The 14,431-nt window shown below is 46.9% G+C and overlaps 1 protein-coding gene across 2 annotated transcripts in view; it reads left to right on the top strand.

Annotated features, from left to right (window-relative positions):
* The first annotated feature begins 6,362 nt into the window (after positions 1 to 6,362).
* Positions 6,363 to 14,431, top strand: part of MED12 (mediator complex subunit 12) — a 34,141-nt gene continuing 26,072 nt past the window's right edge. For both annotated transcript variants that reach the window (XM_054995927.1, XM_054995926.1), the window contains exons 1-14: positions 6,363 to 6,655; positions 7,552 to 7,656; positions 8,403 to 8,594; positions 9,872 to 10,031; positions 10,372 to 10,547; positions 10,690 to 10,800; positions 10,971 to 11,225; positions 11,645 to 11,791; positions 11,980 to 12,079; positions 12,310 to 12,446; positions 12,819 to 12,950; positions 13,371 to 13,497; positions 13,683 to 13,912; positions 14,018 to 14,101. In XM_054995927.1, coding sequence (XP_054851902.1) covers positions 6,557 to 6,655; positions 7,552 to 7,656; positions 8,403 to 8,594; positions 9,872 to 10,031; positions 10,372 to 10,547; positions 10,690 to 10,800; positions 10,971 to 11,225; positions 11,645 to 11,791; positions 11,980 to 12,079; positions 12,310 to 12,446; positions 12,819 to 12,950; positions 13,371 to 13,497; positions 13,683 to 13,912; positions 14,018 to 14,101 — 2,055 coding nt within the window. In that variant the 5' untranslated portion in view covers positions 6,363 to 6,556. The remainder of the gene's footprint in view (positions 6,656 to 7,551; positions 7,657 to 8,402; positions 8,595 to 9,871; positions 10,032 to 10,371; positions 10,548 to 10,689; positions 10,801 to 10,970; positions 11,226 to 11,644; positions 11,792 to 11,979; positions 12,080 to 12,309; positions 12,447 to 12,818; positions 12,951 to 13,370; positions 13,498 to 13,682; positions 13,913 to 14,017; positions 14,102 to 14,431) is intronic.

The raw sequence follows: 14,431 nt of genomic DNA on the forward strand, positions 1-14,431 counted from the left end.
CAATTATTCTAGAGAACTTGGCGGGGGGGGGGGCAGCCTGGGCCTGGGCAAAGGGGAAATACCCCGCTGATAAGGTCATTAGATAGTTTTAAATTAGTTTAAATTGTTTTATATTTGTGCGGGATGGGGCTGGGCACGGAGAGGCATCTAATTTTCCCGCGCAATGGGTACCTACGGGCTATGGCATCATTTTTCATGGTGTAACTTTCCAGCACTGCAGGAAGCGTTCCCGTGCCAGGAACAGCTTAGGGAGCCAACTAACTTGCGCCTCACCCCCCCCCCCAGCCTTCCCCCCAGCCCACCAGCCCAGGGACCTATGCCCTAGTTATGCCTGTGCCGAGCTGCTGTGGCCAAGCACTGGTAGGTGACCCAGGCAGAGCGGTGCTAGGCTGCTGCACCATCATAGGGGAGTTACACTGGCATAAGTCTGGGATCCACTAGTCAGCTTCTAGGATGCTTTCGGCCCCCTCAGGATTGTGCTGTAAGAGGCCTCCTTCAGCTTTAAATATTGTATTAATTGGTGGCTTATTAAAAATTGCCAGAAGCGAAGGGGGAACTCTTCCCTTCCTGACTCAAATGTTCCCCTTCTGGTTAAGCTCTTAGGAGCTTAATTGAACCAACTGAACCTCCTCCCTTTTTTTCTCTCCCCTCCTTTTGAACTGATGCTCAGCTAAGCTCAGCTAAGGCTAGTGGCTGGCATCTCCAGGAGCTTTAGGGATTGGGCAAGGGATGGAAATGGCATCACATCATGTGATGGATGACCTGTCCATCCAAAAACCTGGATGTCACATAAGCAATGTGCAATGCTTTGACTATACTTACCAAGGATTTCTCAGGGATGGCCAAAACATTGCCGGACAAGCAATGTTCCACCCCTGGACCTTTCTCTGGCAGGTCTGGAGACCAAGGGTGGGCGCACAAGCAGGAGCCGTCCAATTGCAAGTGGGTACATGGCGACTGTATGCTTGGCTGTCCTCAACATTCCATTCCTCCTAAAGGGAAATGAGCATATCCAGGCTTCATCAAGCCGTTGTTTAGGGGAGGGGGGGTCTTCTTTTTTAAATTTACAAACTGATATTTTCTGTATATCTGGGTAAACTTCCCAATTAGTTTTTTTCTGTAAACCTGGGTTTACCCTAGGTTTGCCAGATCCTAAATTCTGGCTGTGACTGGCCGTATTGGTCAGAATTTTTTTACATATCCACATGGGATTCCATCAACTATTAGAAGGGTGTTGGTGGAAGAAGGTGGAAGTTTTCTCCTCCAAGAGCTGCTGCTGTTTATGGAATTCTAGACAACCTTGCAAGATCATGGCCATGAAGGTCCAAGAAAAGCTCCATACACAACTAGACAGTACTGCTTGGGGTCCCTATGGGAAGAACCTCTGCCCCATAACTTAACTTTTCCTTTCCCACAATTTCTTGCAACAGAGTATTGCATCTCCAGATTTCATTATAATGCATATTCATGGGGACTCTCCCTTTGAATTCCTTTATAGGACAAAGGCCAAATTTTTAAAAGATAAACTGAATGGTTTTAATGAACCAAAAGAAAATACAGGATGAGTTTAAGCAGTTCTTCCTGGATCTATCAGATCATCTCATTTCCTGGTGGTTGTTTGTTCTGACTGTGATCAGCAGATTGGCAGCAAATCAGCATGAAATGCTTACTGAAGATCAAGGGACAACTACAGAAACAGTTTCAAGACATGGCAGCAATAATGGTCATCCTTCTCCTTGCTGTGGGTGAGGGACGGATAAACTGAACCTGAGTGGTTGTAGAATGCTGCAAGGAAACTGGAGAGTTTCCTTTCAGAGTTTTTTTTCCACACCTGCCTGATAAAATGCTCCTGTCACTTCAATCTCCCAGTTTGACTAATAGTTTTATTTGCACCCAATCTAGAGCTCTAAGCTGAATTCAGCTCTTAGAGAGTTAAAGCCTTAATGAAATATTATAAGTCAGACGCCAGATCCTTTGCTGGTAGAACAAATTAAGAACTTCTTTGAGTTAATGGTTTTATTTAAAATAAAATATTTTTATTATCTTTACAAATATAAACAGGTGCAAATTTATCCTGTAGTCCAGAGAAACACATGCAATAAAAAAATCAGATCTCCCAACATTTCTTAAACTTAGTTAAATACATAATCATTACAATGCTCTTGGGTTGCCTCCCCACCCCCGGCAACTTGTGGGAGGCGGTTGTGGGTACCTCTGGCACTTGCCGATGACATCACTTCTGGGGGCGACCCAAAAGTGACAGTGTTGCACTGGGGCCAATTCCTGGCATGGAGGAGAAAATACCTGGAGAAGCTTCCATGAGAGGTACAGAAGTGGAGCTAGTAAAAATATGTGGCTTCTGTGGGTAAGACAAGAACAACTAGCTGCTAAGAATTACCTGCTAGAAGCCCTGCTCTGGGACTGTCAAAAAGATGGATATAAGCACATGCTTGACCTGAAGAAACTCTACTTCCGTGGGCTCCCTCTCCATTCGTGTACATAATCCATAGACCGTGGCTTGGAATTGGGACTTTCAGTCTTGGAAACCAGCAAGAGTTCACCAAATGCTTCCGAGCTATCTGGCTGATTAGATTTTTTTTAACAATCCTCTCTTACAAGGACCTCCTAAAGAAAGCAGTACCAGCATCTCTTCCTGTATTCAGCCATCTGTATAGACAGCAAGTTACAGAATTTGCCTACTTTTCCTGAAACCTACTTGGATATGTCCTTCCATCCTCTAAACATGTTCTTCTTAGTGTCTCCAATCCACACACACCCTTTGAAAAAGCTGTCCTATGTTAATGTTTGGGAGACAGACAGGCGAAATTCTGGAAGAGGAAAACTGGCAACTAATCTATAAGCACAAACATAAGGAATGCTGTTGTGTTTTAATAGCTATAACTTGTTTCCTTGTTGATATTTAGAAGTTTGTCTTATTATGGAGACTGTAGTGTGCTGCTGGAGAGACTAGAAACCTGGATACTGAAAGAAAAAGAGCCAATTGCCTGGCTGAGAGAATGAACAGATTGGTAAAGGAGTGTCTACAGCTTGCAAAAATGCAAGCAAAACCATGACTAGCTGCCTTACAGGAGACACTGTTTGATTATCGGACTACTCCACACTATACAACAGGTGTATCACCCTTTGAATTGTTGAGACTCACTGATACTCAAGGTAGATTACACAGTGTAAGTCAGTGCAGTCAATAGGATGAGACATCTAATAAGCGATATAATAGGACTGGGATTGCAAAAATCTAAAACAAAGCAGAAATCTGAGCAAAGTATAAGCATTAAATATGGCCTTCACAGATCCCAGGTACATGCCAACATCTCTCACAGTAAATGGGCCAAAATGGTCCATAAACAGGCCACATGGTGGACAAGCCATTTCATCTGCCTGGACCATGTTACAAACTGGCATCCCAATCAGAAAATATTTGAGAGATTTTATCAACAAAAAGCTTTGCAAAAGCATTACAACTAATTTCCTGTTCCTGGGACAATAAAGACTCAGATTTAGGAGTCAGTAGATGCGGAGGTACCTTAAACAATTGGGATGGCTGTGAACTGGCTGATGCAATGATAGCAGAGAAGTAACAGCTCCAAACTTCCACCGTAGACAAAACAGGGTATTCAGTTGTAATTTGAAAATCTCCTTGAGTGTTCTGGAATCCAACCTATGAGTCCTTGCAGATGATCATTTTAACTGGCCCCACTCCCCGTGGAATGTTATCTCCATATTCTCCCTTGCCTTGAGTAGATAGCAATCAAACCATGCTACAGGGCAGAGGCTCATATTGAGACCCTCCTTCAAAGGTTTAGTGCAAAAAAATTAGGTCCAAGGTATGACTTATTCATGCACTGGGCCCATCAAAATTTGAGAGGAGCCGATGGCAACCAAAGGGGCTACAAAATCGTGGCTTGGCCCTGGCACAGAACCCTCAAGGCATGAATGCTGAAATCTCCCAGAACAATCAGTCAAGGTTTCTCCAGTACCATGCCCACAAGTACCTCTGCCAATTCAGACAGGGTGTCCACTAGAGTTCTACTCACAAGTAAACCAGCAGGATGCCTAATCTATCATTAGACCCCAATGTGAATAGTAGACTTTCAATGCCATTGATAGATTTCGCCAGGAATCTGTGATAAGAGTTTCATGGAAGCTGATAGCCACCTCTCCAATGCAGGGTTGAGGAAGAACTGCATAAGCAGGTGGAGTTAATTGAGATAGAAGATTCTCATTTACTTTCAACCAAGTTTCCATTACACAAGCCAGGTTGATTTTTCCCCCTCCAGCAATCTAGATACTAGTCCAGTTTTGCCTTTCAGTGATCTGGTATTGCACAGTATTACGGAGGAAGTAGAAGAAATAGGGGCCCTTAGGAGGATACAGATATTAGATAAGCAGCAAGCGTGCTTGCCCAGTGGTGGCAGTTTTCAAGAATTCCTGCCCCCACATCTACGAGCTGCTATCTGCACTGAAATGCCACGCTCATCAAACATTCTGCCCAAAGTACAAATTGCCATCAGAACTACCGAGACCCCCTTCCAAATATTGAACAGGCTACTTTTCACAAAGAAGCCATACAGCCCTCCCTGGTTATCTTCTTGATGGATTAGTGTTGTCTGCCAAATGTTGTTTAGTATAAATTTAACAGGATTTGAGTCCACTGGCACCTTAGACTCCCACAAGATTTTCAGAATGTAAGCTGGAGAGAGTCAGAACTCTCTTCTTCAGACACTGTTTATTTTAGTGTTCATTTATTTATTTTGTTGGCTTTAATTTATAATCTATTTTTCTAAACATTGCTTTATATTTTTGATCATTCCAAAAACTGCAATGGCATCCATTACAACCAATAAAACTGGCCTGCCTGAGGAGGTCAGGAGAGGCCCTATTCTCCTAGCTTTCTGCAAATCCGAATTATTCAAAAGTGCTTTTGTATTGTAAGGAGGGGGTCTCAGATGTTTTGCTAAAGAGTTAAGGACAATAGACTTCACCACTATGGCCGTCGTCACACGGCTATAAATTTAGCGCTAAACTAGTGCCATCTCCCGCTGAATGCTCACCTTATTCCGGTTCTCTTGCGATTTCACCATTCTCCCCAAATCACGCTTTGTGACTCTTTATGGTGTCCTCATCTGCTTCCATGTGAATGCCCTGGATCAACTGTGAACGCTTTGCAAAGCCAAAGCGCTCAATTCCTGATCATCTGTCCCACCTAACGCTGATTCTCCCGCCCCACACTTCCACAAGGCCCAGCGCAACCCACAATTAAGCCTCAAAGTATTTTTTTTAAAAGGCAAGCCTTATAGTGCTATTGCGATATTCTGCCATGCAAGAACAACTGAAGCTGTTTTGAGTACACTGACATTTCCTCTAAAATTTTAGTGCCAAGTAGCCGTGGATTCTCTGCTTCACTGCCCATCTTGGCCCCTCCCTTTTTTTATATATATCAATGTTGGCCCAGCACAACATTGGTATAACGGAAGTGCGATATAGTGCAAATATGCGAAAAAATTTTTAAAGGGGGGGCAGGATTTTTTGGCCCCATTTCCAGAGGCACTTTGACTGCCCGTCAAATTGCGCTTTCCCGTTAATGGAAGCACAAGCAGTCATCAAAAGATGGGAGAATCCGTTCTGATAATGATAACAGAGGAAACGATTTCTAGCACAAAACTGATGAAATAAGGGGCCATGTGACAATGGCCTATGTTGCCTTACATACTATCTGTTGTTTTAAATATGTACTCCTATGAGCTACCTGTGCTTCATGTTGTTTAAAGTCAGCCCTAGAATTGCTTATGTTTTGTTTCAGCAGTTCTTCAGCTCTGTATTGGATTCTTGCTAATGCTATGTCTTTGTAAACTTGTGTTTATTTTCCCTATGACACTGTTTATAAAAATGTCCTAGAAATTGACTGTACTAATCTCACACTGTGTAATCCGCCTTGAGTCTCAGTGAGAAAAGTAGACTATAACTGACATAAATTTTAAAAAATATATAAATCCTATTGATCCATCTAGAGAGAATCAGAAAAAACCTTCCGGCCTTCCAAGCCCTTTTGGCTCAATTCCTCGCTCTCCAATTGTGCTGCGGAGACCCAGATCCAACTGCAGGGGGCGATACTACCTCGCAGACAGGTGCCGTCCTCGCTCGTCAATTTCCGCGCTCAGAGGGAGACGTTGCGAGACTTTTCGCTCGCCTTCGGCATTTTCCGACAAAGATGTTCCCTTCTCCCATTGCGCCCCCTTCCAACCACTGCTACCATTTTTGGTTCCGGACATTTCCCCTTCCCAGCTCTCCTTCCTCTCTTGTTCGTCAATTTCCGTCAGCGCTCGATCTCCCGGCCGAGCTCTGCTTCGGAAGGCTCCGGCAGTTTTCCCTCCCGCTACCCCGCGCCGCTCGGTATTTTTCGGGAGCGCTCGGGACCGGCTCGGCTGGTTCCGCCGGCCCTTGTTGTGGCTGGGCCTGCGAGGTCCCCCTCAGCGGCCAGGCGCGGGCCCGGCTGGGCCTCGCCGCCCCTCTCGTTGCCCGCCGCCCCTCGCTCACCATGGCGGCCTTCGGCATCCTCAGCTACGAACACCGGCCTCTCAAGCGCCCGCGCCTGGGCCCGCCTGACGTGTACCCACAGGACCCCAAGCAGAAGGAGGTGGGACTGGGGGCCCGCGAGGGGGGCTGGGGCCTTGGGGGGCGGGAGGGCACCCCCCCTGCGGCGAGGGCAGTGGACGAGCAGAGTGCCCCCTGCTGCAAGCAGGAGGAAGGGCGCCCCGCCGGCCATGGGGGGGAGGGGTCCAGTGTTTTTGTGGGCCTTGGCCATGGTGCTGGAGAAGAAGAGGAGGGGGACCCGGATCGGGTGGGGCACGCCCCCTCCCCCCACGGGCTGCCTCCCGCTTGCAGGACATCAGGGTGGGTCAGCAGAGGGCTGGTAGCGGCTGGCAAGCTGGTGGGCAGCCTCTCTCCTACCCATGGAAAGCTCCAGAGTAGACGTCAAATCGACGGCCTTCTCCTGCCCTCTCTTTTGAAATGTCAGATATATAGTTCCTGGACATGGAGGTTCCATTGTCAGGCACTTTAGCAAGCAGCATCTGAGAAACTTGTGTGGTCTTCAAAGGCTAACGCAGACATCATTTCCCATTCGGCAGCTTTTAGGTTTGGGTAGGAGTCTACTTGCCCTCTTCCATGTATACGGCTTTGAGTATCATAATGGAATGGAGGTGTAATATTAACGTAATTAATGATTGCTTTAGGATTTATGAGCCAAGAGCCATTTTCATCATATACATGAGTTTATGTTAGTCTTTAAGGCGCCACAGAAATGGCATGGTGGGAGTTGATAGATCTATGCTCTGTGAATTAATCTAATCCTTTTTAAAAAAGCCACCTTCAAGAATGTAATAACTTATTGTGTTGTGTCCTTGATAGTGGCTGTCTATATGACCCTGGCCTTCTCAGGAAGCTCCCAAGTAGGGTACAGTGAAGTGAGCCATCCTCTTCTAATTTTCAGTAGCTTCTGATCTTGGGAGTCTCTTTCCTTTTCTTCTGCAGGATGAACTGACAGCTCTGAACGTGAAGCAGGGTTTCAACAACCAGCCGGCTGTCTCTGGGGATGAGCATGGTAGTGCCAAAAATGTCAACTTCAACCCTTCCAAGGTGAGGGCATTGGCTATTCTGGAAGTGCATCTACCTAGCTCTCACAAATGATTTCTTGGCTATGGACAGAGATAAATGATATTGATAATTCTGGGTTCTGTATTCTCTCCCCCCTTATGTACATAGGAAACTAGTTAACTTTGGGAAGCTCCGGTTTTGCACCCTGTTGCTACAGAAACATTAGCTACCCAGAGCTTTCCTGTTCTCCTGGGAATACGTTTGAACAGAATGCCAGTTAAATGAAAACTCTGTCATTGTTTGCCCTTGCAAACTCTTACCTGCCACCCTTTGTTCCCTTACATTTGCTGATTTGGGAAGCCAGAGCGTGAGATATTTGCCATAGAAAGAAGGTGATGGCTAGCTATCAGGGATGCAATAAGTAGAGGAGAGATTGGTACTAGCAGCCTGGATGATTGTGGATATGTCTTCAGACTCTGATACTAGTAGCAGGTTCAGCTGAGCCAGATAATGTAACCTGTGTGTTTCTTGGGAAGGCAGAAAATCATCCCCAATGTGAGGAAAACTTAGGAACAGTTTTCTGCAGTAGAGGGGAACTTCTGGAGTCCTCTGTGTGAGCTTTAACCCTTCAGCTGAAGGTGGCCTGTGGTTGGTTACATGAGTTGAGGATGTACAGATGCATGAGATTTTATTTGGGAGACGAGTACATGAGGTTGTTTCAGCAACTCCACTAACCTTTGATTTCTGAGACAAGGTCTAAAACTCTTTTGTATTTTCATTGTCTTCAGATCAGTTCAAATTTCAGTAGTATTATTGCCGAGAAATTGCGCTGCAACACACTGCCTGACACAGGTCGTCGGAAACCCCAGGTGAACCAAAAGGATAGCTTCTGGCTGGTAACCGCACGCTCCCAAAGCGCTATCAACAACTGGTTCAATGATCTGGCTGGGACCAAGCCACTCACGCACCTTGCTAAAAAGGTAAGGGTTGTACAATGGTGAAATAAAACAGGAGGAAGCCCTGATGTAGGAATAGCTGAACTGTGGTCTGGAAGCAGAACGTTGCTCTTGAACTGTTCAGTTGTTCAGTCTGTTTTGAGCTATCTCTTTCTCAAAGTGCAACTCTTACACAATTTGGGAAAGAAATGGCTCAAACCAGACTTCTCCTCTGTTTTCCTATCCACTTGGCTATGCGTGCCCAGGTACCTCTCAAGTTTAGCTCAATCATTTTTTTTTGGTTCCTTCCTGCTAAGACAAATCTGTGACTTTGAGCTTTGTGGGTAGGTGGATGGTTGCGCCTGCCTTATGAAAATAACTCCTCAGAGACATTAGGCACACAACTTTATTAAGTTAGTTTTTATAAAAGTAATAAGACCTTTTTTAAAAGCAAATTTTGAATTTATAAAGGCAGTATTGAGGCATTTATGGTTATGTTCCTGAATGGGTGTGTGTGTTGTGTTTCTTAAGTATTGATATTTATTTTGTTTAGATTTTAAAATGTGATTGGACTGAAGCTTTCATTGCAGTGTGAGCTGTCTGTACTCTGTATGCAAGGGAGGGTGGGGTACAAATCCATAAACTAGTAAAATGCCAGAAGGGAAAGGGATGAGGTCTTGGTCCTACTGCTTCTTTTCTCACCTCCAGCTGTGAAGTTCTAAGATTGGAAGGGATTAAGAATCATGGGCTGAGCTGGGGAAGGAAGAGCAGACTAGGTGGGACAAGTATGCACGCTCGTGCATGTGCACACAAAATGCTGTCAAGTTGCAGCCAGTTTCTGGGGTTTTCAGGCAAGAGACTAACAGAGGTGATTTGCCAGTGCTTGCCTCTGCATACTGATCCTGGTCTTTCTTGATGGACTCCCATCCAAGTACTAACCAATGCCAACCCTACTAAGCTTCCAAGATCTGATGAGATCAGGCTAGCCTGGCCCATCCAGGTCGAGGTAGGAGAAGGGTAACCAAGGACTCTTGGGAGCAGATTGGAAAAGCAGTGGCAGCTTTGTAGAAATGGTATTATTCGAGGTGGATTTAGAAGGAAAAAGGGGCTAGTGAAGTTTTGGGAAGCACCTGGAGATGGTAGTAGAGTTACTCTAAGCTTCAAGAAGCTGTACAGTCAAGAGCCACCCGCTCTAAAGAAATTGTGAGCTTTGTTCTCTTTGGTTTGCATCTGCCCACAAGCTGCCTTCAAGTGGAGCATGTGACTTGGAACAATCCCACTCTCACACTTTGACTTCAGCCTCATATTCCATCCTCTGGCAGGTACCCATTTTCAGTAAGAAAGAGGAGGTCTTTGGTTACCTGGCAAAGTATACTGTGCCTGTGATGAGAGCAGCCTGGCTAATCAAGATGACCTGTGCCTATTATGCAGCCATTACTGAAACTAAAGTGAAGAAACGGCACGTCATCGACCCCTTCAGTGGTAAGAACTTCTCCTCCCCCTTTCAAGCTTGCGCAAGGTTTTAAGAACAGGGCTGATTTGGCTTTCTTGAAGCTTTCTGCTTACAGTTGCTGCATCTCATCTGGTGCTTGTTGGCATTTCTACCCTGTTTTGCCAGGATAAGGTCAGCTTGGGCCTCTAACATTGCAGCTTGGTCCCCGAGTCCACAGTTTGGCCTGGCATCCTGCACTTCACTTTCTTTGCTCTTCCTTCCCACCATATTGCAAGGGTCAGTGTGCTTGGCTCCCTGCTTCCTCAGGTCCTAAACTTTCTCCTTTTTCCTTTCCCTTTCTCTTCTGCTGATAGCTGTTCTTTCTTCCAGAGTGGACCCAGATCATCACCAAGTACTTGTGGGAGCAGCTGCAGAAGATTGCCGAGTTCTATCGGCAGTTGTTAGGGCAAGGCACTGGGTCTCCCTCTGGCCCCATGCCCCAGGAGGTAGAGCATGCTCTGAAGCAGTGGGACTACAATGAAAAGCTAGCTATGTTTATGTTCCAGGTGAGAAGGGGCAGGAAGGAAAAGAAAGTCTGTTTTCACAAGGCTGCCTTTAGTCTTCTCTCAAGTGAGAGAGGAGTCCAAGAGGGACCAGCACAGACAGTGGCTGCCTTCTTTCTGCTCACCTTTCCTTGTTTGCTTCCAGGATGGGATGCTGGACCGACATGAGTTCCTTACTTGGGTGCTCGAGTGCTTTGAGAAGATTCGGCCGGGAGAGGATGAACTTCTGAAGCTGCTTTTGCCTCTATTGCTGCAGGTGAGTTTATTCCTTCTGCTGTAGGCAAAACCTTCATTTGTCCTTGTGGTGCAAAGGGATGTTTTTGCTCAGTGAATGCTGTGGACAGCTCTGCCTGTGATGAGTTGCTTTCGGTCAAGAGCATGTCCTAACCTGGCACTGAATGGGTTTCTTTTCTTTCTTTCCTACAGTATTCGGGGGAGTTTGTACAGTCTGCTTACTTGTCCAGGCGCTTGGCCTACTTCTGCACCCGTCGTCTTGCCTTGCTGCTGGATGGCCCTGGTGGGCACACTCCCCACCATCTCTCTGCACAAGCAGGCAATGCACTCCCTTCCACACCTACCCCTCAGCCTGCTGCGGGGAACCCACCACCCAGCCCTTTCAGTGACCTACTTCTGTGCCCCCAGCACCGCCCGGTGGTGTTTGGGCTCAGCTGCATCCTCCAGGCAAGTCTGGGTGATGTGATGAGTGTGGGTTATGTACAAGTGTCTGGCAGGGGGCCAGTGCGGAAGAGAAAGCTAGCAAAACTGCTATCCTGGGAAGTTTAGACACAGGCAAATTGGGCCTAATAGGAAACTGCTACCAGAAGTCAGCTTTAGGGAAGTTCCACAAAGATCTGTACTTTGCCTAGTGCGATAATGTTAGCAGAGACTGAAGTGGAATTAGAAGCACAGGCTGCTTGTTCCAAGTGAGCTAGAATGGTGGGTAAAGCAGGGACATGTTTTCCATCCTGGAGCAGTGAGGGATCACTGGGAAACGGGTATGAAAATCTATTCGTGGACTGGAAGGAGGGAAAGAGGGAAGGCCTTGCTGACCTTCTGAAAGTCAGGCTTGCACATGCTCAGGGCTTCTGCTTTGTCTGCAGAGTATTGTCCTGTGTTGCCCAAGTGCCCTGGTCTGGCATTACTCCCTCACTGACAGCAGGATCAAGACTGGCTCTCCCCTTGACCACCTGCCCATTGCTCCTTCCAACTTGCCAATGCCGGGGGCCAATTCAGCCTTCACGCAGCAGGTAAGCAGCAGAGATCAGAACCTCAGTCTCTGTTCCTGTAGCAAGTAGAGCCTCAAGAGGTTCATGCCAGTCTCACCCCTGTTGTCTTCCCTGTTCTTGAGCATTCTTGCTAAGATGGCCTTAACACCTAGCATGCTTGTAAGGTGCAGCCTCTCACACCATTCTTTCTCATGTTGCTTCTTTGCCAGGTCCGAGCAAAGCTCCGGGAGATCGAGCAACAGATAAAAGAGCGAGGCCAGGCAGTCGAAGTGCGCTGGTCCTTTGACAAATGCCAAGAAACCACAGCAGGTAGTACGCAATAATTTTGCCCATGCATCTTTCCAAGGTCGCTTTCCTATTGCCCCTGCTTCCTGTCTTTGTGTGGCTGTTCATGCAGCCTTGTCTTTTGTTTTCCTTGACTTTTTTGGTGATGAGCATTTGTTCATGCTTGCCAGGCAGCCTAGTTGTTTTCTCTTCTAATTGGGGAATGTTGTGCTCTTTACCTCTGAATCTCATTTTCTTTTCTTGGTCCACTCCAGGATTCACAATTGGCCGAGTGCTGCACACCTTGGAGGTCCTAGACAGTCATAGTTTTGAGCGATCAGACTTCAGTAACTCTTTGGATTCCTTGTACAACAGAATATTTGGGCTGGGACTGAACAAAGACAGTCATGAGGTAGGGGCTCATTGGCTGTGGTTGGTAGGGAAAACCATTGATGTCTTCTCTGTTGGTGAGAAATAATGTGGGACAGCCAAGAGATAGGAACTGATGCCAGAGAATTTAATACAGAATAACTGTGGGTATGTTTAAGAAGAAGAATTTGTCACATGCTCTTGCCTAAATCATAATGCTGGCCTCAGCATGTTGTACAGGGTCCATTCTGTGATTGAAGAAGGGCTACAGCTCCTAAATGCACATGTTGATCAAGCGGTCTGTCTGAACTCTTGCAGATTACGGGTTGGGGAGGGAACATGGTGCCCCAGGGAACATGTGTGGGAGGAGAGGAGACTTAGGGACCTTATTCACCCCCGACTTGTTTCTTGACAGATCACCCCTGATGACGACGCCGTGGTAGCTCTGCTGTGTGAGTGGGCTGTCAGCCACAAGCGGTCTGGGCGCCACAGGGCCATGGTTGTGGCCAAGTTGCTGGAGAAGCGGCAATCAGAGATCGAGGCAGAGGCAAGTGCTGGTCCGTGGATGATGAGCAGAACTAGACCTTGCAGAAAGGTTGTATGACAAGCTTGTAACGGTGGGAAAGTGTTCATGAAGCCTAGTTTGCCAGTCAGTTCCCTAGGCCAGTTTCTGTTCTCTCTTTGTTGTGAGGGTAATAATAACACTCTTTGTAAACTGCTCTGAGTGGGCATTTAAGTTGTCCTGAAGGGCAGGACAACTGCGCGCATGCGCGCGCGCGCACACACACACACACACACACACACACACACACACACACACACACACACACACACTGCCCTTCAGGACAACTTAAATGCCCAGTCAGAGCAGTTTACAAATATATTATCATCATCGTCATCATCCTCTAAGGAGCCTTCTGGCCTGCCTTCTAGGCTCAGAATCTTCCTTTTTCCTTTCTCTCCACAGAGATGTGGTGACTCAGAAGTGGTGGATGAGAAGGGCTCCATCTCATCGGGCTCCCTGTCAGCAGTCAGCGCTCCCGTCTTTCAGGACGTCCTTATGCAGTTCTTGGATACCCAGGCTCCCATGCTAAGTAGGGGTTCTGCTCTCAGGTCCTGGGCTATGCTGAGCCCAAAGGAAGTGTGCCAGCTCCAGCTGCCTTCCTTTCTCATGAGGCCAGTGCTTGAGGCAGCTGGGCAGCCTGGAGCTGTGCTCAGGAGTGGGGTGCACAGGATTACTGCCTTGCTCACATGCTTTTTCTTTGCTCTTCTTTGGCAGTTGACCCCATCAATGAGTACGAGAAGGTGGAGTTCTTCAACCTAGTCCTGCTGTTCTGTGAGCTCATCAGGCATGACGTCTTCTCGCACAACATGTACATGTGCACATTGATCTCCCGTGGTGACCTGGCCCTGGATGTTCATGGGCCCCGTCCCCCCTCACCGTTCGATGACACCACTGAGGAACATGACAGGAAGGAGGGAGAGGGCAACAGCAGCATCAAACTGGAGGTGAGATGTCAGGAAAGTCATGAGGCCAGCCTCTTGGGAATTCATGTGTTTCATGTGACACTCATAGGAGTTGAATGACTCTGCCTCGTTTTCGGTTTCTCCCAGGATATGGGCCTGTCGGAGTGCCAGATGGACATTGACCAGAGCTCCAGTGTGATTTTTGATGATGTGGAGAAGACGGATTTCTCGGTACATCTTTTTTAGAGTCCCTTTGACTGGGCACTTCAAACTTCGTATTTGTAACTCTGCAGAGTGCCTTGCAGTTTTTCTTGTAAACGTGCAAGTGTTTGAGAAGCAGCTTCTGTCTTTGGCTGCTGAAGGATAGAAGTTAGCATAGCCAGTATGTCTCTTGTGGTAGTCAGTAGAGCAAAAATGATCAGGTATTTTTGATGGACTGAAGAAAATAATTGAGATCTTTGGCAGCCTGGCCATTCTACTGTGAACAGAAAGCCTGTATTGTTTGGGCACATTGGCTTAGGGACAGCCATATGTTGGACTCCTTCCTGGGCTGACATGTTG

Source organism: Eublepharis macularius, chromosome 13 (genome assembly GCF_028583425.1).
Source record: "Eublepharis macularius isolate TG4126 chromosome 13, MPM_Emac_v1.0, whole genome shotgun sequence".
Classification (NCBI taxonomy): domain Eukaryota; kingdom Metazoa; phylum Chordata; class Lepidosauria; order Squamata; family Eublepharidae; genus Eublepharis; species Eublepharis macularius.